The sequence below is a fragment of the Sparus aurata genome, chromosome 24, assembly GCF_900880675.1.
Source record: "Sparus aurata chromosome 24, fSpaAur1.1, whole genome shotgun sequence".
Classification (NCBI taxonomy): Eukaryota; Metazoa; Chordata; class Actinopteri; order Spariformes; family Sparidae; genus Sparus; species Sparus aurata.
Genome location: NC_044210.1, coordinates 18,942,490 through 18,964,252, shown reverse-complemented (window position 1 = coordinate 18,964,252; position 21,763 = coordinate 18,942,490). Strand labels below are relative to the sequence as shown.

At 43.0% G+C, this 21,763-nt stretch overlaps 3 protein-coding genes across 3 annotated transcripts; 1 reads left to right on the top strand and 2 right to left on the bottom strand.

Annotated features, from left to right (window-relative positions):
* Positions 1–9,931, bottom strand: map3k2 (mitogen-activated protein kinase kinase kinase 2). The gene is made up of 17 exons (XM_030409792.1): positions 9,560–9,931; positions 7,747–7,818; positions 7,344–7,462; positions 7,110–7,150; positions 6,866–6,965; positions 6,665–6,778; positions 6,387–6,483; positions 6,158–6,288; positions 5,877–5,956; positions 5,650–5,714; positions 5,438–5,530; positions 5,124–5,363; positions 4,894–5,042; positions 4,572–4,703; positions 4,234–4,363; positions 3,958–4,135; positions 1–3,808 (listed from the first exon to the last, which is right to left on the bottom strand). The coding sequence occupies exons 2-17, from the start codon at positions 7,799–7,801 to the stop codon at positions 3,589–3,591; spliced, it is 1,944 nt and encodes a 647-aa protein (XP_030265652.1). The 5' UTR covers positions 7,802–7,818; positions 9,560–9,931; the 3' UTR covers positions 1–3,588.
* Positions 9,932–11,094: 1,163 nt separating this feature from the next.
* Positions 11,095–16,668, top strand: sumo1 (small ubiquitin like modifier 1). Its single transcript, XM_030409850.1, has 5 exons — positions 11,095–11,245; positions 11,626–11,700; positions 12,311–12,388; positions 12,563–12,634; positions 13,929–16,668. Exons 1-5 carry the CDS (start codon positions 11,234–11,236, stop codon positions 13,995–13,997), a joined length of 306 nt encoding a protein of 101 aa, XP_030265710.1. The 5' UTR covers positions 11,095–11,233; the 3' UTR covers positions 13,998–16,668.
* Positions 16,669–16,904: 236 nt separating this feature from the next.
* On the bottom strand, positions 16,905–19,582 carry LOC115577051 (claudin-34-like). The gene is made up of 2 exons (XM_030409841.1): positions 19,487–19,582; positions 16,905–18,644 (listed from the first exon to the last, which is right to left on the bottom strand). Exon 2 carries the CDS (start codon positions 18,443–18,445, stop codon positions 17,714–17,716), a length of 732 nt encoding a protein of 243 aa, XP_030265701.1. The 5' UTR covers positions 18,446–18,644; positions 19,487–19,582; the 3' UTR covers positions 16,905–17,713.
* Positions 19,583–21,763: the final 2,181 nt, after the last annotated feature.

Sequence of the window (21,763 nt, the reverse complement as noted above, 5' to 3'; positions counted from 1 at the left end):
TGAAATAAATATCTTTTATTGTTTTTAATCGTCATAGTCATAATTGTTGTAATTATGAACACAGAGCTGTCGCAATACTCCAGAATTTTTTTTGCCAAAAAACAGCAACCATTCGACGGCACCGCTGCGTCTCTCAGGACCCAACCATGCATAAAATCTCCCATTTAAAAAAAAGTAAAATAAAAAATATATATTAAAAAATTATGCGTACCACTGATATACAGATCTGATATAAACAGGCGTATTGGTCACAAACCAATTAGAATTATAAACATGGCTTCTTTTACATACACAGAGACCAAACATGTGGGATATAAGTGGACTTTTCTTTTTTTTTTTTCTTTTTTAAAAAAAGGGTACATTTTCATTTTATACATTTGTACAGGATGTTTTTAATTTCATCTTCTATCATCTTTATTTTACTGTTGTCACCCCTACAGTCAGAATGCTCAAGGCATTTCGGGCGCAGTGTCCAAAGAGCACAAATTGCAGTAAATGCACGTTTACAAACTCACACACACACACATAAAAATACACACACACACACACACTCATACACACACACGTCCAGGAGTGGCAGCAGTGGCTTTAAGAGAGAACTACAGGTGTGTCTTGGCGTTTGCAGGTGACAAATACTGGTACCGAAGAGTTAATCCACGGCGGTGAAAGAGGCCATCTGACGGTAAAAAAACAAAAGACATTACATTCATGTATTGAGTCGACACACACTCACACACACACACACACACACACACACACTCGCTCACAATCACACTCGTGTAAAAATAAAAAATAGTCTTTAAAATGTGCAAAGAAAAGGTCGCTGAGCCGAGCTGCAGGAGCGACAGCTGACGAGAGGTCGAGGAGGAGCATCAGTGAATCATCCATAGTGCATCATGGGAGTGCGTATCAGGTTTACCAGTGCAGGCGGCGCCGACTGCTCCGTCTCCATCTGTACCGGACCGGTACCGTCAGCCGCCTCGAATTCAATACTCATCTATCATGACACGGAGCAGAGTTTCTCTTTTGTGTGTTTGGACATGTACCGCTGGGAAAGAAAATGCATAAATCGAGTGAAGAGGGTTTAAAATACGGAGCGAGGACGTTTCTACAACCAGAGTTTTAAACTAAGTGCCATCAGAGAAAATCGTCTACGGTGATGAAGCTTTGGTGAGGCTGTCAGAGTGACTCCAGGAGTCAAGAGGGGAAGTACGGAAGAGGATTAGGGACACTGGAAAACTAAATTACGACTTAGTTCACAGAATTCTGCAAAAAAAGGCAAAATTGAGAAAAATAAGTAAAAAATCTGCACAAAAAGAAAACAAACTTAATCAAAATGTTTCAGTCGCCCTGATCCTCTCATGGAATAAATTATTAACGAGGCTAAATTGAAGAAATATAATAAATAAATCTCTCTTTAGCAAAATCTAGTGGCCGCAGCAGGAACTACAACAACTGCAAGCGTGTAAAATGAATTTTTAATCTTTTCCTGGAAGGTTTCTGTTTAATTTGCTACTAGTTTTGAAAATAAGTGCTCCATTGTAATCTGAGTACAAATCAATTCATTCTACTTATTGGAAACCTGACATTTCTATATCAAATCAAACGTAGAACGTAGAACCGGAAAACTTCTCAGATGTTTTGGATTATTATTCAGAATGACAGAAAGAAACTCAGATTATTATTATTAGAATTTCTTCTTATTTGTGTGCATGTGATAACTTTATCACTAAGTACCAACAACGTTCTGAACCTCGGCCTCCAAAAACTGCATCGTGCATCGTACCGTGTATTTCTACCTTTCTATTATTTCATAAAGCTCGTTATAACGTCTCCATCAATCAGGTGAGGTGACAATAACTTCAGTGTGTGTCGAGTTGACGAGCAGCCTCTGGTTGTAGAAACGTGATCCTGCGGTCCGGTTCGTGGGTGCATAGTTATGGATCCAGTGCTGTGAACGACCTCTACGTATGTGCGACGCTACGGGAGCTCGGCCCAGGACGAAACGCGGGACGACACATGCAGAACGGAGCGTTTGTGGTTTGGCTAAAGTGACGAGTTAACGATGATGCGTTCCGATTTGGCAAAAAAACGAAGCTGTGAGATTCTGTAAACGTCTGATCTGTAGGAGAGCCGAGCGGAGACGACACGAGCGCTCACTGTCACCTGTTAACGTCCCGCAGCGAGCAGCGAGCGAGACGGCTGGAAATGTTCCGGTTCTTCTTCTTTTAGTTTGAAATAAAACCGACGACAGCGTCATACAGCCGGTACTCCGGCCAATCAGCTGTGAGCGGGTCGACGCTCTTCAGGTGCACCGGTCCTGCTTCAAGTCATCACCAGGTGAGTCACGGCAGAAATGTTCTGTACCGATCCGGTTTCTGTTTGTACCATCGACACTGAACAAGTACCAAAGAAGACAGAAAAAAGGTCCGATTCTTGTTCTGTTTGCAGCAATTCAGTTCATTTCAGGGCTGCGACTGTAAATTAACTGTTTGGTGGTAAATGTAGTAGTTTACATATTCAAATTGTATGTTTCGCTCCATCAAAATATCCAAAAAACTACAAATTAATTTAATTTCATCTAATAATTGGTTCAAGTAGATTCAGTTCTGTATTAACGTGAAGTTCTAGAACGGTTTCTGCACATCACTGTTTATGAAGAGCAACAGAAGTCAACGTGACGACTGGATTTGAGTTCATTACACACTCGATTGTGCATCCAGTGACTGAAGAGACAACTTGAGAGAAATGAGTCGACTGCAGTACCTTTAACGTACCAGACAGAGAAAAGTTGGACCGATCTGACCGGTGAGCGCTGTGAGGAGCAGAAGAGGACAAAGGTGCGTCTGAAGAGAAGCAGGCGTACCAATCCCTGTCTGAGAGCGAGCACGGAGAGTTTTCTAACAGAAAGTCTTGAGGGATATTTGGCGGATAGAGCTGAGCTGAGATCAGCTGTTACAGAAAAAGGCAAAAATGGACAGAACGGCTGAACTGAGATCAGCTGGATTTGGGTTTAACGGTGCGAAGGCAGTTTATCCGGGAGGCAAAACAACATCGAGAAAGCTTGCGGTTCAAACTGCGTTTAAAAAACAGAAAAGGCACACGGCGAAGAACGAAGATGGGAGAGGAAGAGGAGAAAGCAGAGAGACAAGACGGGAGTGGATTCTCGGGGAGTGTTCTCTGCATCGGGGTTTAGTTTCGTCTGTAGCAGCGGGCCCAGGTCTTCACCGTCGCTCTGGGTTTTGGCAGGAGACTACATTCTGGGGTCGGGTCAGCGAGAGGACGTCACCTCCTGTAGGTCCACAACACCGACACTGTCCCACTCCAAACCGTTTGAAGGGAGAAACCGTACAAACATAAAAAACAGGAGACGTTGTTTTAAAGTTTTTCATCGCTTCAGGAGGAAGTGCTCGACCGCTCCTCGTCTGGGAAATTAAGGTGCAACTTGCGGAGAAAATTAAAATAAACTTGTCCATTTATGGCAGTCTCATACAAACAGAGACACCGCCGCCGCCGCCGACACACCCCACCTGCTTCCAGCCACTCTCTCCTGGGGTGGGGGGCGGGGTTAAAGGTTCAGGGGCGGGGCTAATGTACAAAGATGTGCCTCAGTAGCTCATCAGCAGACGGCCGCTGCTTGGTCTCTACAAAGATCCGTTTGAGGAACTCCCGGCAGTGGTCCGACACGTGGGCGGGCAGCGAGGGGTTGGTGGGCTGCGTGGCGATCTTAAAGATGGCCGCCATGGCCTCAAACTCCGCCCATGGTGGTCGCTGAGTCAGCATCTCCACGACGGTGCAGCCGACGCTCCTGAGGACGAGATCACACGTGTTGGAGGAAAGAAACACATCAGAGGAACTGAACAAGATGTTTGGTTCATTTACTGTCTCAGAGATGCTTTTTTCTATCTCTATTCACTGAAGGTATTTGTTGTTGAACTTGATGAACTGTGGTCTCACCAGATGTCGGCCTTCCTGCCGTAGCCCTCTCCACTGATCACCTCCGGGCTCATCCAGTAGGGGGTGCCGGTCACAGACATGATGCCTGTTCCTGACAGACAGATGGTCTGCAGCCGCCGGCTCGCCCCGAAGTCCCCCAGCTTCACGTTGCCCACCGAGTCACGAAGGATGTTGGCTCCTGAACAAAGCAGAGACGAGTTTTGTGTTTTCATGTTCCTTAACTTACAACAACAGAGCCCAGCAGCTAAAAACACATCAACACATCGTCTGTGTCACCTTTGATGTCTCTGTGGACGATCATGTTGCTGTGCAGGTACGAGACCCCCTCCAGGATCTGCCGGGTGTAGCGGCGCGTCACGTTTTCCGTCAGCGCTCCGTACGACTTCAGCTGGTCCTTGATGGATCCCTGAGAGCCACGAAAGTGAGACGTGAACCAAATCTCTCTTTGTGTCACACATCTGATGATAAATGTTGGCAGCTACGTCCTCATTTAAAAGAAAACTGTCCGTCTGTGAGTGAAACGTGGCTCCTCGACACATTTTACATCTTTGCTCCGAGCTACACACATTCTAAGCACGTCCATCATTATTTTTAGGAATTAGACGAGCACTCACGCCGGGCATGTACTCCATGAAGATGGAGAGCGTTCGCTCCATTGTGTCTCGCAGGCAGCCGTAGTACTGGACGATCCGCTCGTGGCACAAGTTCTTCAGGAGCTGGATTTCACATTCCAGCGCGCTCACCTCCTGAACCACAGAAGAAGAACAACAGAGTTTCCTTGTTAAACAAACAACCCTACAGACGGCGAGGGGAAGGTTCTGATTCTTGGATCTCTTCAGAAGGATTATTCCTCAGCACCTCAATACAGAAAAAACAATAATCCAAAGTTTAACAAGTTCAACTCTCCACAGTCGCTCCTGGAGAGCCGACTCTCACCTTGCTGGTCTCCGGACTCTCCGGGTCAAACTGGACCTGTTTGACGGCCAGTTCCCGTCCAGTATCTGCATCGTAGCAGAGAAACACCCGTCCGAAGGCGCCCTGCCCCAGGAGCTTCCCGAGCCGCCAGTTGGTTGGAGCGCGTGGAGCTGAAGGCGGGAAACAAACATCCATCAGATCACTGAGACAGTTCTGATTCTTTGTGCTGGTAAAAGCACCATCACACTCACAGCGGCTGGGCGGGCTGATGTCCATCACAGACAGGGTCGGAGCAGCGGTCGGGTTGGGGTTGGGTTCGATGTCGCTGCCCCTCCTCGGCCTCCTGGCGGGCCCCGGGGCCTCCTCCAGGTCCGGGGTGAAGACGCTGCTGCCGCTGCTGGTGCTGGGCGACTGCTCGGTCGGGCTGAAGCTGACCGGCGAGCGGAAGCCGTGAACCTGCGTTCGCCGAGCCCGAGGGAACGTTTTCCTCCCTGCAGAGCAACAAAATGAGCTCAGTCTGAATCACAGACTATCGTTTAGGTGACGTGAAGGGAAGATTACCCACCATCGCTGTAGTCCTGAAGGCCGAAGGGAATGCCGTATCGACGAGGGTACGTTCCACCTTTACCCGACTTCTCAAAGACTGGGATGTCGTACTCTACAGAGGGAGACGAGGCCGAGGACGGACCCAGAGAAACAACATTTATAAGGAAAGGCACATAAAAAAGCAGCTGCAGGTGGAATTTTAAATGTTTCTCTGTGTTTTCAGACATTCACCTGGAAAGTCCTGGTGGTTGTCGGGGTAGCTCTGTGCTCGAGGCATCCTGGACTTCGGGTAGTCGCTTCAAAACAAACAAGAGAAAAGAGTGAGAAACAATAATGAGCATTTTTCATTTTGTCTGAAGTGCTGCAAAACTTTCCTGAGACAGTTTCTGTAAAATGACTTTGTATTTATTTCTAGCAGCTGATGTTCTGGTGACTGAATGACACACTGAGCTGCTGACCTGTCCAGCGGGCTGTCTAAAGAGGGACAACTTCCAGACGCCGAGTTCTCCGGGCTGCTCATGGACAGCGGGTCCAGCATCTGGAGACAAAGACACAAACTCTTTCATACTCACTCAACATTCAGACGCTGCAACATTTAGTCGATTCATGAACGAGAAAACTGTCTCAAGAAAACCACATCTTAATCAAATATTATGAGAGATTTCAGCGTTTTTGCTGCAGTAATGTCTGATAAACACTGAGGTTCTGTGCGGTTCTGTGAGGTTCTGTGCGGTGGTACCTGGTCCATGCTCTCAGGTATGAACTCCCCCTCGCTGTTGATGCTGGTGAAGGATCCGTTCCTCGCCACCTGCTGGAGCGCGTCGGGGATATAACCTGGAGGAGGGGAGCTGCGGTCCGTCGAATGGGAGCCTGAGGTCGAACAAAACACATTTTTAGGATTGAAGTCCAACGGATCAACATTTATATCACGTTCGCTTCATGTCTCTGTCTCCTGAAACAACGCTCACCTATCAAAGCCAGCATACTCTTCTTGTCAGCGACCCTGAATCCCGTGTTGTCCAGCTCCTCGTGGGACGGCAAGAGGTCCATGTTGGAGGAAGAGTTCTGGAGAAACAGAGACAGAAATGTGTTGCATTTTATAGTTTAATGCCAAGATGGTCCTCAAAAAGACTTTCTATGATATATTTATTTGGTTAACGCTGATTTGCTGTGTTTTCTTTCCTCTGGGAGAAGCCAGGAAGAAACTCTGGATTCAAATCAGTATGTAGTGTTTGTTCCTGCTGACCTGAGAAGACATCTGGAGCACCAGGAGGATCTTCAGGCTCTTCATGTGAACGCTGCGATCCAGCAGCTCCACGGCCTTGTCCAGGTCGTCCTGAGTGGTCAGAGGAATCACCAACTGCAACAAGAAGCAACAACAACCTTCCTGTAAATATACAGTTCTTTCATATTTCATAAAACATCTGACAGTCTTTCAGCTTCCGACCTCGTTGTTGGTGTAGTGAAGGTCCATCGTCTGACCGAAAGCCACTTTAGCTTTTGACTTCAGGTCGTCCAGCTTGACGGGACGAGGAAACTGCAGGATCCTACAGAGAAGAAGAAGAAGAAGAAGAAGAAGAAGAAGAAGAAGAAGAAGAAGAAGAAGAAGAAGAAGAAGAAGAAGAGAGGTCAGAGGTCAGCTGCAGGTCCACACTGACAACACTAAAGTGGTGAACCGGTGGAAGTCTCACCTCTTCTCCCCTTTGAACTCGAACTTCACTCTGACATCGTTCTGTTGGAGGGACAAAGAACGACAGAGTGAGAAATGACGTGTCATCAAATTCACACAACAACCACAAACTACAAAAGTAACATTTGTTATATTTCCACATATTTCTGTAATAGTCTATGGAGGAATAAATTAATGTGGCATTTAAAATAATAATACTTTCATGGGCGAGCAGATGGACTTGTTGTCTGGTTACCTGGTTCTTGGGCGAGGAGGCTTTGGGTTTGCCCAGGTCCGACAGGAACATGGCAGGACGGCTGGAGCGGTGCAGTTCGGCCAAGTCCTGCATGATCGAGTTCAGCGCCTCCTGCTCATCTGAGGAGCGACGAGCGTTCAGTTTAACACACTTTATCGGTTTTAAACAAATCAAACTGAATGACAAGTACAGCTCACTTTGTATTTCTACATTAACATCATTAATGTCTTTGAAGCAAACTGAGAGCAACATTTCCTGTGTTTCCAACATGTTCTATGACCTTTACATGGAAGGACACAACACTACATTGTGCAGAACTCTGCTGGGGGAAGATAAACATGCCTCAGGTTGTAACTCAGACTGCAACAGTAACACTTTCTTAAAAACACACACACACACATACCCATCATCATGGCACGGCGATTGACCCAGGAGGCCAGGAAAGAGGATTCTCCCATCAAAGGGATTCCTTCTCCTGCAGCAGCAGAAAGACAACATAAATCCTGACGTGCAGCTGATCGGGACACAAGTTCAAGCCTGAAGCTGCTGACTGATCAGCAGATCTGCGAGCAGCGAAGATTTCCTTCCTCTAACTTACAATAAAATGGATCTGTGACCATTTAATTTGGATTATTTTGACTTTCCCTTTTTCGTCACACATCAGCGAGCAGGACTGATGACTAACAAATGAGTCGTCAGGTATTTTATTTGCTCCAGTGGCCAAAAACAAACACTTATTCTCTATTTTTTCCCACATTAACAGCTTCTCAGTTGATTCCTCAGAACATTTCTTGTACCATGATACAAGCAGTTGCCAGTTTATTAGATCCATGAAGCTAAAAATAAGTCTGATAAGCAGCCCTGTAATAAACCCTATCTTCACGACAGATACAATGTTCAGTCGATTGTTTTGTGGTCATTCTTGGAGGCTGAGTCATGAAACATGTAACGTTACACTGAAGTGTTTCTGGTGTGATCTCTAATGTTTTAGCCAAGCAGTAAAATAAACGAGGTTAGACTCTTAGTTTTAATCTTTATCACAACGAGGCGTAGACCGACACAGATACTAAACGTTAGTCATCAGAAGATTGAGATGTTTGTCTTGTTGTGTCATTACAGGCTACGTTATAGAAGGTACAAGTCTGTCAATAATTAAAAATACATGTTCATATCTCATAATATAATCAGACTGATCCTGTCTGCTCGTCACCGTGACCGAGAACATCCGTTTGTGCAAAGAAATCTAGCCTATTAAATTGTTCTATAGAGGTTATTAGAGCATTTTATAGAAAGTAACTAAACAGTATTGTCATAAGTAATATATTACTCTGCGTAGACAATAATATTGTAATCTAATACATGATAAGTAGCTGGTAATATGTGATATATTGCATTTTGAAAGCAACTTGCCCAACACTGAGGTTTATCTGGAAAGTAACTAGCAGGTAAAGCTTTAGGTATAAATCAATAAAATGTTAATAATCAATAGTTGCAGCCATTCTCGTGACATTGTATAGAAAATAAAAGTTGTTAATGATTATCGTGTGATAATGGAGTTATGACTGTGATGTGTCAGACAGACAGGCTCTGAATCAGCCTGTCTGGACAATCAAGATGGCCTCTGCTGATCAAATATTGCTGATCAGAGTCTGATCATCACTGATTGATCATTGTCTGCAAGTGACGTCAAATTTAACAATTCCGTCACGTTGATCAGGGTGAACGTTAGCTTAGCATTTTACACATTTTTTTCACAAATAACGTCCTGGCGAGCGACCAAATATCAGCGCTCACAGCAAAGTTGATACCAACAACACTGCCTGACTACTGTTATGGCCTCCTGTGTAATTAGCTTTCAATTAACTTGCTAGCGTTAGCCGAGCAGCTCCGCTAGCTAAAATGCACTAACAACTGTTGCTAGCCGATCTGGCGTCACGGGCTGCGACAAGATGTGCTTAAAAATGACATGGCATCTTAAAATTAGACAAAAACACACAGTTAGCGACACATTAATACCCGATAAGAGAAGCTAAGTGGCTAATGCTAGCTGATAGTTCCGTGTTAAGCTAGCTGTCAGGCCAGGGAAGTTGTCAAGCTAGGCTAATGCTAAAGTTAACTAGCCGCATTGCTATTCAAAGCTGTTCTCCACTGCACGACCGAGAAAGACGAGCATTAAACGGACAGATGAGAGGTTTGAAGCGGCTTCGCTCTCCTACCTGGTGGTTGGTTGGATGTGTGTTCACTTCCTCATCCACAGGGCCGGTGACAGGAGCCCCGGGCCCTGCGGAGAGCCGCTGGAGGAAGCAGAAGTTTGGCAGTCCGCTCCCAACTTCACTCGAGTCCTGCTGGGCCACGACGACGAGGCCCAACGGCTGTCAGTGTAGCCCGCTGCAGCCTTCCAGGCGGAAAAATGACAAGATGGCGGTGTGTCCGAAAAGTACCTCCGTGTGTGAGCGGTAATAAAAACGACAAAGTTAGCCGACAGCCTTCATTTTGTTGCACTTTCCAGCCTGGTTGACGGTGGCTTCGCTCGCTGTTGGCCCCCAGGTGCGTCAAGTTCGCGGGCCACGACCGAACACCTCCCGGAAGTGAAGCCATTTTGCTTACAAAATAAAACCACAACACGTCGCGCCTCAGGAAATAACCCAGCTACACAAATGATATTTTATTTTGGCAGTTATCAACCGGATATGATATATTTCATGTTGGTGCACTTGACAGGTCTTCACCTCAAACCTCGTTGGAAGAGTCCAACAAAAACACAACCCGTGACGTCACAGAAACCTCTTGGTTTCCTCAATCACGAGAGAAAATCTGTCAAATAAACACATCCGACAGTTTTTACTCTCCAGCAGAAACTTTAACCCCTAAATGTTACTGTTGTGTTTGTTCATGTCGATATATATCTGCCAGTTTTTATCAGTCAATAAAACTTTATTCATACAGCACCTTTCAAACAATTCAAAATGCAAAACAAAGTGCTTTACAGGTGATTTAAAAACATGGTATATGAACGAAACAATCAAATAAAGAAATAAAGAATACAAGATGAAAACAAGTAGTAAAATCGAAGATAAAGATTAGAAAAAATATTGCACTTCAAAGTTGATCCTATAATTATGATAATATATAATAACAGTAAACATTTCCAGCTCCTCTCAGATGTTGGCTAATTTAGGTTGACAGCACAAATAGTGCATACTTTCTTTTGCTGTAAATGTTTATTAACGTGTTGTTAGTAGTTTGTGACCAGTTGAAAATGATGATTATACATTAAACTGTGGATCTTACATCTTTAAATGCATCATCACATCCAGAACAAACAGCTTTAAATAGTTAAAAATGACGTGTAGTGATCATTAAAGGTATCTAATCTTATCTAATCTTAAAGCCTGAACATTTGCCAACGTTTTGCAACAGAATTACAGAAATAGAAATAAGAAAAAAAAATAGAAAAAGGTGTAATTGACATGAATATTGTCAAACTGAGAAATACAAATATTAATTGGATATATTGTATGTTATACAGGATATTAAAAGCTCAATAATAAGCTTTACTGTGTATGCAGGATTTTTGTATCTTTTATATTTCTTTTTATTGGTACAGGATTAGCTGATTTATAAATAGTATCCATCTGTTTTAAACACGTTATTTCACTGTTTTGATTTGTGTACAGAATCTACTTCACGTCAAAAAACAAAACAAAACATAACAAACAAAAAACAGCCTCCAGCTCTCCGGAAATAATCTTATTTTGAAAGAAAAGATTCCCGACGTCATCTCCGGTTGATGTCGAATTCTCATAACATCAAGCTAGAGCTGCGAGTGGAAGCTAACGCTAACGTGACATCTATTGTCAGGATATATCGCAGTGAACACAGAGGGAAACATGTCAGATACGGTGAGACGCGACCTGTAAACCCTCTCTGTTGTGTTTTCTTTGTGTTGAACTCAAAGACAGACGGCGTTGTGTTTTTGTGGGCTGCTATCTCGTATCTGATGATTCAACATGCTAACTGTTAGCTCCTGTAGCTTCAGGCCCACAGCTCACTGCTTATTTAGCTGCTTAGCTTCCCGGCTAACTTCGCTTTTTAGTCCATTTTCAGAGTTTTTGCTATAAAACGTCAAGCGAAAACATCAATGTGAAACCGAAACATGTTGATATTTGACTTTCGCTCTCGGCAGGATCGGCGGAGTGAAGCCATCGGGCCTGTTTGAGGTGTGTGTGTCTTTAAATGTTGTCTGCTGCTGAAGTTTATTTTGTGTATTTGTTGTTTTTAGGAGACAAAACCATCCAGCCAAGACGGGGGGGACAAGAAGGACGGAGAGTACATCAAGTTAAAAGTGATCGGTCAGGTGTGTACGGGAGCTGGAGGATGGAGGGAACATGTAGAACGTGGATTAGAACTGAAGGACTAAAATAACAACAACAACAACAACAACAAACTGCAACAACCTCTTAATCCAGGACACATGTAGACTTTGTGTGGTGGCCCTGAAGTGCAGAACACAAGCACAAACACACAAACAGACAAACACAACTGCTTTCTATTTGGTTTCGTTTTGTACTCGTGTTTTTTTTCTATATACAGTTGTGGTTGTCTTCTTCTGTGTGCGGTTGTCTTTTTCTGTTTGTTTTGTTTTCCTTGCAGTTGTGATTTGCATGAGGGCCACCATAATTGTGTGCTAATTGTTGCATATCCTGGTGATATATTCTGTATATTTGTTGCTTACCTATTCTACAAGTCAGCACTTATCTGACCCATCCAATAAGTGTTTATTTGTGGACCCGACAAAATAGAAGATCTTGCACTCGACTGCCTCAAATTGTTTCAGAATTCATTATCTCCAGAAATATATTAGTTCAGCTGTAAGTAGCAGGTGATTTAGTTCGAGTCACAAACAGAAATTAACCTTGTTTGCATTTCTTCTTCTGCTCATCACCGCTCTCTGTTTCCACCCACAGGACAGCAGTGAAATCCACTTTAAGGTGAAAATGACAACACATCTGAAGAAGCTGAAGGAGTCGTACAGCCAGAGACAGGTATGAGGACAGATGGAAAACACCACCAGCTGCTCCCGCTGACAGAAGGACAGACGTAAACAAAGCAACGAAGACAGATTTCATTTAACGCCCGATGTGTGCGTGTAACTGTTCAGCTGCAGCAGCACGGAGGTGATGGTTTCTGACCGCTGTGTGTCGCTGTGCTTCTTGCAGGGCGTCCCAGCGAGCACGCTAAGGTTTCTGTTTGAAGGACAGAGAATCGCAGACAACCAAACTCCAAAAGAGGTAAAAACTCAGTTTGTCTTTTAGTGTCTTTAAACACATACAAGTGTGATGTTTTATATATTTACATCCTTCCTATTATCATCCGCTGCTTCCTTTAAACTGATACTGTGACCTATATCACTCTGTTCTGTTATTAGACTGCTGACATATTCACACTGCTGCAGTTTTTGCATCTCACATATAAATTTTAAACATATTTATACTTGTGTCACAAAGAGCACCGGCTGCTTTACATAGAAAATAATAAGAATAACATCCACATCATCGGTGTGTGGTGCTGTTTCCCAGATGTCTAACTTTTAATGTGACGATGAAACTGCTGCTGTTAACAATCTTCCCGCGATGCAAATTTGAAAACACGCACCACAGACCTTTAGACTGAACCTCTGTGCTGCACAGTAACAACAACAACGACTTGTGTTGTGGAGAGATGAGAGAACAGCAAACGTTTGTTTCTGGTGTCAACTTAAAACTGCAGCTGTTACATTTAACGATGAATAGTTGAAGTCGGTGGTCCGACCTGTCGTGTCTGTGGTCTCCAGTGGAATGACAGTTTTGTTAATAATGTCAGCATCAAACATAGATTTTTAGATGATTAGATGAACACACTTTGAAATAACATCATTAAAAGACAGTTAAATTGTGTGTAAGTTTTCTACCTGGAAGTTATTATAAACCAACATCATGATTTAGTCTTTAACGACAAAAAGACTTCCTTGATTTCTTGATATATTCAGCAGCAACAGACGGACGAATGATCGCTGCTTCATTTGACCATGAGAGAAACACACACGACATCATAATGGAAATCAGATAAAAGACATTTCTAGTTGGATGTTGTTGTTGTTATAGACGTAAGTTGAGTTTTTTCCGAACGTAGACATTTTGGAAAAGTTAGACATATTGATTCTGAGTGTTTGAGACGATGTCAGGATTCGTCTTCTGCAGCATCGATACATCCAAACCAACAGTGTGATGTTTAATGTTTTCTCCACTTGTGTTGTTCAGGAACAGTTTGTCCTCGCTGTCGTTAAATGTATCTTTTCATTTAGCTCTATAGTTTTATGCCCTCATGTGTCGGTTCTTCCCCATGATTCTGAAAATAGTTTCCAACATCAATATTTTTTAGGTGTTGTCTTAAATATTGTGACAACAGTCACGTGTTCGACACACCGGGGGGGAAACTGTCAGCACATGTTCTGTCATAGTTTTTAAAATGATATTAGAATATAAGAATGTAATAAATCTTGTAGTTCTGACTGTATCTGTGTTGTGTGTTGTGTGTTCCGGTCAGCTGGGGATGGAGGACGAAGACGTCATCGAGGTTTATCAAGAACAGACCGGCGGACTTTGGAACGATTAAAACCTCCCACATTTCTAAATCTTTTTTTTTTTTTTTTTTTCTTTTTCGTTCTTATTTTGTATTTTATTTTGTATGTATGTTACGTATTTTGTTCCGTTTCAAACCATCTGGATCAAAAGCGACTCTATCAGGGCTTCCATGTGTGATATGAGGGCAGCAGGGCGAGCAGACTGAGGTAAGGACGAGGACGAAGCAGCGAGCGGGTCTCCGGGACGTTTTCATGTCGTTGACCCGAGCCACAGCGTCCAACACGAGTGTTAGACCATCATTCACACAGACAGACATCTGGCTTTTGTTTGGTTTTTTGTCCCGTGAGTCGACAGAAGGAAATAATGGAATCTACATTAAAGGAACAGTTCACCCAAAACGGATGAAAGTCATCTAATCACTCTTTTTTACCAGTAAAGTAATCACGAGACGCAGTGAGGTCGGCTGTGTGTCGGCCTCCTGCTGCATGTAGAACGATAACACCAGATAAATGAGTGCAGGTGCAGAAGCTGATTGGATGAAACACTGCAGGTGTTGAGACGGTGCAGGTGTGAAGTCTTCTGCTGTTCCGCTGAAGACGAGCAGAACTTCAGGTGCATCGTTTTGTCTTTTAAACCTCAAAGTGTTTGAAGATCCTGAAGCAGAAATTCGACTGTTGGAGCCGTTTGAGAACAGATGTTGTGGACGTTTGACGAGGCTGAAAGCAAAGTGTGTCGGCTGAGCAGAACCTTTAAAGGTCCAGTGTGAAGGATTCAGGTGGGAGTGTAAAAGAGTGTTTGTTACCTTAGGTTGTGTATCAAAGGCAGCAGGTATCACAGGTGTGTAATGACAGATGAAGTTTGGTCTCCTGGGTTTAAAAATTGTCCGGCATCTTCTGCATTGTCAGAGCGAGCAGCTAACTTCCTGTATTGGTTTGTGTGTAGCTGTGCGGCTCTTCTAGACTTTCCAAACGTTATTTGACTGAACAGATGAAGTTATGAAGGCCAAGCGACTCGTTTCACTGAGTTGTGACGCTCAAATGAATTGTTTCCAAAGACTTTTTTCACCATGTCCTTTTCAAAAGAGTCCCACATGTTTCCCCCAGAACAGACGAGCCGAGCGTTGAAACACCTGACAGTCGGAGCTCACCTCCTCCTGGATGGTTTTAATTTCTCCCCTCTTAAAATGAAATAACGTCGCCCTCGCAGTAGTTAATTCACGCAGGATACAAACTGCTGCTCCAACAAATGTCGAGCCACAGCGATCAGAAGTTAATGTTTGATTAGTGTAGAACTGATTCTGCTTATAGGACGTCTGGTGAGCAGAGAGAGGAAATCCTCCACACTGGACCTTTTTAAATCTGTTTCTGATGAGCTGTGATTAAAGACGGCATCATCTTCAGGACAGCGTGAAACATGTCTGCTCACATTCCTGTTGGCTGTGTGGACAGGTGTGTTCTGGGTAACGTTCAGCTGGTCACACAGGTGGATCACAGGACAGTCGAGCTGCAGCTGTCAATTTCTCTCAGTGTCGATTAATGTCGGGGTTTAAAGTCTTGTGAGTGTTTCCTGAAGCTCGACACGACGTCCTCAAATGTCTTGTTTTGTCCACAACTCAAAGTTCATCATCTAACCGTCACAGAGGAGGAAAGACGGCAGACAAATACTCGTTTAACAAGCTGGAATCAGAGAATTTAAGACTTTCCGCTGTGAAAGTAGCAGCTCCACCTTCAGCCTCCGTCACCGACACACACAACAAGAACAAGAAGGAGTTTGTCAACATCTGCTTCTGTCAATTTGAATAATTTGCATCCGCAGCCTCTGTGTGCCGTGTGTGAAGAGCTGACATTGTACAAATTCTGATAATAATCCACCTGCTGTGGTGATATTTGAGGTTTTTAAACCCATTTTAAATGATACTTGTGCTTTACTTGTATATGTTGTACTCAGTATTAGAGTGTGTTTGAATGATATGCCATGATGTGTATCTCCGGTGTCGTCTTTTTAATTTATATTGGAGGGAATCATTCTGTGATGATGTATCTGAATATTTACTCGTGATCGAGTCGTTCTCCTCGCTGGCGGTCACACAGCGTTTGGGGGAGGAGCCTGGCAGTGTGGCGCCGGCTTCTTCTTCTTAAAGCTTCTTTTTCTGTTTTGTTTTAGGAATGAAACTCTTAATCTTGTGTACTGTATGAAGTTCCTCGAGAGGGTTCAGAAGGTCAGCAGCCCCCCGAACTGTGTCAACTTTGAAATAAGGAACAAAGATATTTGCATGACGGAGATGCTCAACTCATGAAGGATGAGATAACCAACTACTAAAAGAAAAGTCTGTTGTGATTCTGGTTATTTCACTCTTCACTCACACTGTTGGTTCAGATCGAACACTGCGATCTGAATTCAACAAGGAAACAAATTCATAGGAAATAATTCTTTTCTAGCTGAAAGGAAAACATGATTCGATCATGAAAACTGTCCTTCAAAATAAGACATCTCCTCGATTGGGTTTTCCTCACGCCGACCCGCTTTGTTGTCATCTTTCCCTCGTGCGTCGGCGAGCGGCTCGGGTGAACTGGGCCCAGGACGGGTTCTGATCTCAGCGAGCTGAAGAGACTGTTCATCATCAGAGGAACATTGATACAGATGGTTTGAAATTCTGGAGATGAGCTTTTTGCTTTTTTTGAATAAAATATTTAAGAAAAAAATGTGAAGTCCTGTGTGTATTTACTTCCTTCTGATCCTGTGTGTAGTTTCTAGGATTTCTCATAAAAGTTTCCAAAATTAGCTACAAATTCTTGTAAAGGAAAGTAGATTCTGCAATTTGTGTCCACAGAATTAAAATCAGGTTAATTTAATGTGTAATTTAATTGTGCAAATACCTCTAATCCTTAAAACGCAGTTAATTTTACTCAAAAGAAATTCGAAACATGTGAACAGATAATAATCTCTATCTTTGGTTGTTTTTTAAATACAACAGACTTCCCAGCATGCAACTGACAGTTAAAAGCTCCTGAGACTCTGAGGAAACGCTTCCTGTGTGTCTTTAATACATTTAAATGTAAGTTATAACAAACACGTCAGACACATGAGATATACACAATTTATTTTAGTACTGAACTTTAAAAAAAACTGAGCTGAAAGTACCAAAAGATAAGAACATTTAACTTAATATATGCAGTTTGGGATAAACATGATAAAGTCAAAGTTAATTTAACATTTTTCTCTTTTGAGGAAGTTTCTCAGCACGTTTAGAATCAAAACACTGAGCTGGAAATTAAAAGTCCTCATGTGACGACCTCCAGAGAATACGTCCTGTTGTTTCCCCAATTAGTGAATCTGCACCGGCGACTGAGACGAGACGAGCTGGTAAACAGTCTGTTTACACCTCAGAGCTGATGCTTCATACAGAAACATGTTCACAGTGTGATGAAGAAATAAGATTTCAGTAAAAGACCAACAAGTGACCAGAGAAAAGGGGAAGTCACGAGGAGAACGACTGAGATCATAAGACAAAAAGTCAAAAACGTGAAATAAAATGTAAAAATAGAGATAAAAAGTCAAATTTATGATTAAAAAGTCTAAAATATGAGATAAAAACATCTAAATTATGAAACAATGAGTGACTGAGATCCCTAATTAATATCACAAGTGACCACAGTAAAGATAATCCATCAAGAGAACGATTAATTAATAACAATAAATAATTTCTCTTCCTTCAGTTTCCTCTGTGAGTTTTAAAGTGTCTCTTGATCACAAATGTTCCTGAGACTCATACGCTGGATTATCTTTCCCCTTCCAGCTCGCTGCTGCAGCCTGCACAGGTAGATCCAGGTGCACCTGCTCTCTGAGAGTCGTCCTCAGGTGGGAGCTCGCAGGTAACCTGTAGCTGCAGAAGATGATCCCAGAGAAGACCATCATGACCGTCCCCACCAGCCCGACCATGACGCCGCCGCCCACGTGTTGAGACTGCGGAGCCGCGGGCATCATGAACTCGGGGGGGAAGCTGATGGTCTGATTGGTCACCACGGAGGTCAGGTTCCACAGGAGAGGTATGAGTGACATCACGGCGGCCAGCAGGCACAGCCCCCCTGTGGTAAAGAACGCCGAACGGGTTGGCGTGCTCTTCTCCAGACTGAAGTAGATGTTCCTCACGGCGTAAACGCCGCCAGCGTTCCCACAAAGCCCCACGACCAGCGACAGCAGCATCAGGACCTGACCTGCTGCGACCTCCGGCGGCGTGAAGGCCTCCGTCAGGCCCATGGACCTGCAGTGCATGAACGTGAAGGCAGGGGTCACCAGGGTGTGGCTGTTGAAGCAGACACGCCACAGCCCCACCCACGCCACGCCCGAGCTGATGACATCACTGTGGGACACCTGCCACACCCTCCACTGGATGAGGCCCAGCGCCACGGCGGTCAGGGTCCAGCCAACGAAGCCCAGCACGAGGGCGTAGAGCTGGGTGGTGTGAGCGCGGTAGGCCATGTGAGTGGAGCGACGGGAGAAGCTCAGGGTGGCGAGGAAGTCCTGATCCCGCCCACTGTGGGTGTCATCAGGAGGTCAAGGCAAAGTGGAGGTTATCACAGCTTCACATCCTGCAGGAGATCTCTGAGGCTGCTGCTCTCTCCTCCTCCTCCTGATGCTCTGTCGTCACCACGGTTACCTGGGAAACACACACCTCCCTCTGAGAAACACACACACACACACACAGGTGTTAATGAGGGAACAGTGCGGCTTGTTAGGCTAATTGTGTAGCATGCTAATCTATGTTAAAGGTGCAACATGTAAGAATCGGCCACCTGTTGAATATCAGAGTCATCACTAACTGTTAGCTAGTTAGCTCAGTTAGCCGTGCAGCTAGCACTGGGACGAGTTTATAACATTAATAACATTTAAAACATTTTGTCTTTTCAGCTTTAAAGCTTCATTGTCGATTCATAAAAAAGCAGATTACTTTTATAAACTTGATGACGGGAACAAACTTCAGGTGCAGTTCGATCAGAGCGACCATCATGAGAAAGATTTATGATGTTTGGTTTAATCAAATGTCCATATTTGTTTATCACCTGCTGTTGTTTGATTTTCATAAACGTATGAGACGAATGTCCAGTTTGATCTGTTATTTCTCACTTTCTTCTCTCAATTCTCTGATATTATTGGTGTCAAACAACCAAACAACAATCAAAGTTTTATCCTCATTATCTTAATCATCATGTTGATTAGTACAACATCTTTTAAGCTAATACTCCTAAATTAGGAAAGCACTACTACATAAAGCACTACTGAATTAAAATGTATGTAAATATATAAAATAAGGAATAAAACCTGAAATGAAATTATCGTTATCATCAACATTTTATCCATCAAATCCTCAAATACATGACTGAACTCATTCAGTGCTTCAGTTTCATCACTTTGAATGTAAATAATGAAAAATAAAGAATAAATATTAGTAAGTAAAGCATCTGAAACTTAACTTAATGAATCCAGGAGTGATAGAACTGACACCTGTGACTGATCACGTACCTGAGTGTTTCCTGTCGAGCTCCTCGTGGGACTGAATCCTCCAGCAGGAACTCTCTGAATCCACAGACGCGACACTTCCTCATCGAATCGACGCAGCTGTCAATGATTGACTGCTGTGATGGAGGCGGCTGTTATGACTGTAACTGTAACACACTTTTTATTGCTGCCCAGACTTACAACTCACTCTGCTCTCTGTCGTCACCGGGAAGCGCCTGTAGACAAAATGTGATTAAAATCAAAACATTTGTTAATGAGTCAGAGCTGTTTCGAAGGCTCTGCTCCGAGTTAAAATGTGTTTAGTGATTGAGCTCCTCTGAGAGAGTTTTAATTTAATGTGGACAGATTTGTTTCAGCTTTTCAAAATCAAGTTTATTTGTCGTTCCAACTATCAACCGTTCAAATGTTCAGCATTATGTTGTGACAGCACCGTGTTAACGCTCTGGTTAGGGTTGGAAAATGATTGTAATTTGGGTTCTGTTGCTACAAACAGCTGTACAAGTCTTGTTGGTTTACACCTTTAAATGTTGAACTGAGGACTGAACAGTGGTCTCTGGCTTGGCTGTTCCAATTATCAGTTCTATCCTGTCTTTGATCTGTAGCGTATTATTTGCTTGCTTTTGTTTTAGTTTAACATTTTCTAAACATTTGAATGTCTTACTTTAACACCTGTCTGTGTCTCTGTGTCTGATAAACTTGCCTTGAGGAAGTTCGAAACAAAAACAGTAGAAAAGAAATAAAATAATTCTGTTTTCGTGACAAATTAAAGCAGAAACAGACAGTTTTACGTGGTTTTATTGTCGCAGCGATGACTGAATTGATTCTGTTTTGTTCAGAGCAGCAAGTATCAACAGCAATAAAATAAGTTTTTCATTAATCTAGTCTGTATATGGAGACTTCATTTCCTGGTGTCAGACAGGAAATCATCGTGACCACGAGATTTGCAGGGAACCAATCTAAACACAGACAGTGTTGTTCTTACACCTCACTTTATAACGACACGGTAAAGCAAAAACTTGTTTACGACCTGTTTAAAGAACAGAATAAAACAAAGAAAGAGTATACAGTTAGATGATTTTAAATTAGCTGACGCCGCAGTGATCGGTGGGATTTGTGTCGATACTTGAAGTTACAAAAAAGTTATTATTCTAAACTGCATCATGTTCAACTCAAAATAAGCTACTCTGTCTTTAAAATGCTTCAGGAGGTTATTTTCTGTCCTTCCCTTTAATCACACAGAACATGAAGTCATGGCTGATTAAATAAGAGGAACTTGGGATCAGTTGTATGTTGAAACACTGTGTGGTGAAGGTGGAGTCACATGTTGTTCTCATCCTGGAAACTAACATCCATTTTCTCTCGTAAAAAGAAGAAAAAAACACACCCACAGTCAAATTAAAACATAAAATCCTGACCTGACCTATTTTTTTTAAAGGTGCAGTAAAAACATGTAGGTGAGAGTTGGAAGATTTCCCAGCATGAGGCTGTAAAGTTATGATACGATGTTGACTTCATTTTAATATTTCACTGAGCTGAGCTGAAAATGCGTCACCAGAGATCATAAAAAAGAACACCAGGTGAACTAAGTTACAGAAATCCTGCTTCGTGTTCAAGAGCGTGGAATAACTGATGATTGATTCTAATGTTGTGATCGTATCTTTATTGATCCCTGACGTAAGATCGTCCAGACCGGCGCTGTTCTGGTAACAGATCTGATAAAAATCCTACGCTCCCACTCGGCCCAACCTGAACAAACACAAACTGCTTCTGTCTGTTTCAAAGGTCGCGGCACAGAATCAGTCTGATACTGAGACTGAAAACTGAACGACAGCTTCTTTAATGTTCATGTCAGTAACCAACAATTAATTCAATAAGCAGTCAATTAAGCCCAAAAAAAAAACATTGAAAAAAACATTAAAGATTAAGAGATTGTTTGAATATTCGCACACTCAAGTGTTTCGTTGTGATTGTTGGTACTGAAGTAGACGCATTCTTTAATTTACGCAGGTTAAACGGAGACAAAGCGACAAGAAAAGCTACGATCGCAGATGTTTTCATGCTTCTATTTGTAAAAAGACATCGATATGATTCTGTGCCCGCCCTAGAGCCTGCAACAACCAATGAGTGACTGTGCAGACCCACTCTGTCCTCTTCCTCCTCTCTACTGAGCCACTTACATTCCAGCCTCCAGATGATCGATGCATCATGTAGCCAATGAGATTTCAAATCCAGTAATATATAGTTTATATCAGTTTTTAAAGCCATAAAAGTGGAATTTAT

Bases quoted from the DNA above. Each gene is read 5' to 3' on its own strand.
- map3k2 (XM_030409792.1), bottom strand. From the start codon at position 7,801: ATGGGAGAATCCTCTTTCCTGGCCTCCTGGGTCAATCGCCGTGCCATG. The intron at 5,364-5,437 runs GTGGGTAATCTT...GTTGCTCTGCAG, and splicing joins CCTTCAGGACTACAGCGATG to GGAGGAAAACGTTCCCTCGG. The intron at 4,364-4,571 runs GTGAGTGCTCGT...CGTGGCTCTCAG, and splicing joins TCATGGAGTACATGCCCGGC to GGATCCATCAAGGACCAGCT.
- sumo1 (XM_030409850.1), top strand. The intron at 12,389-12,562 runs GTATGAGGACAG...TGCTTCTTGCAG, and splicing joins AGTCGTACAGCCAGAGACAG to GGCGTCCCAGCGAGCACGCT. The intron at 12,635-13,928 runs GTAAAAACTCAG...TGTTCCGGTCAG, and splicing joins ACAACCAAACTCCAAAAGAG to CTGGGGATGGAGGACGAAGA.
- LOC115577051 (XM_030409841.1), bottom strand. From the start codon at position 18,445: ATGGCCTACCGCGCTCACACCACCCAGCTCTACGCCCTCGTGCTGGGC.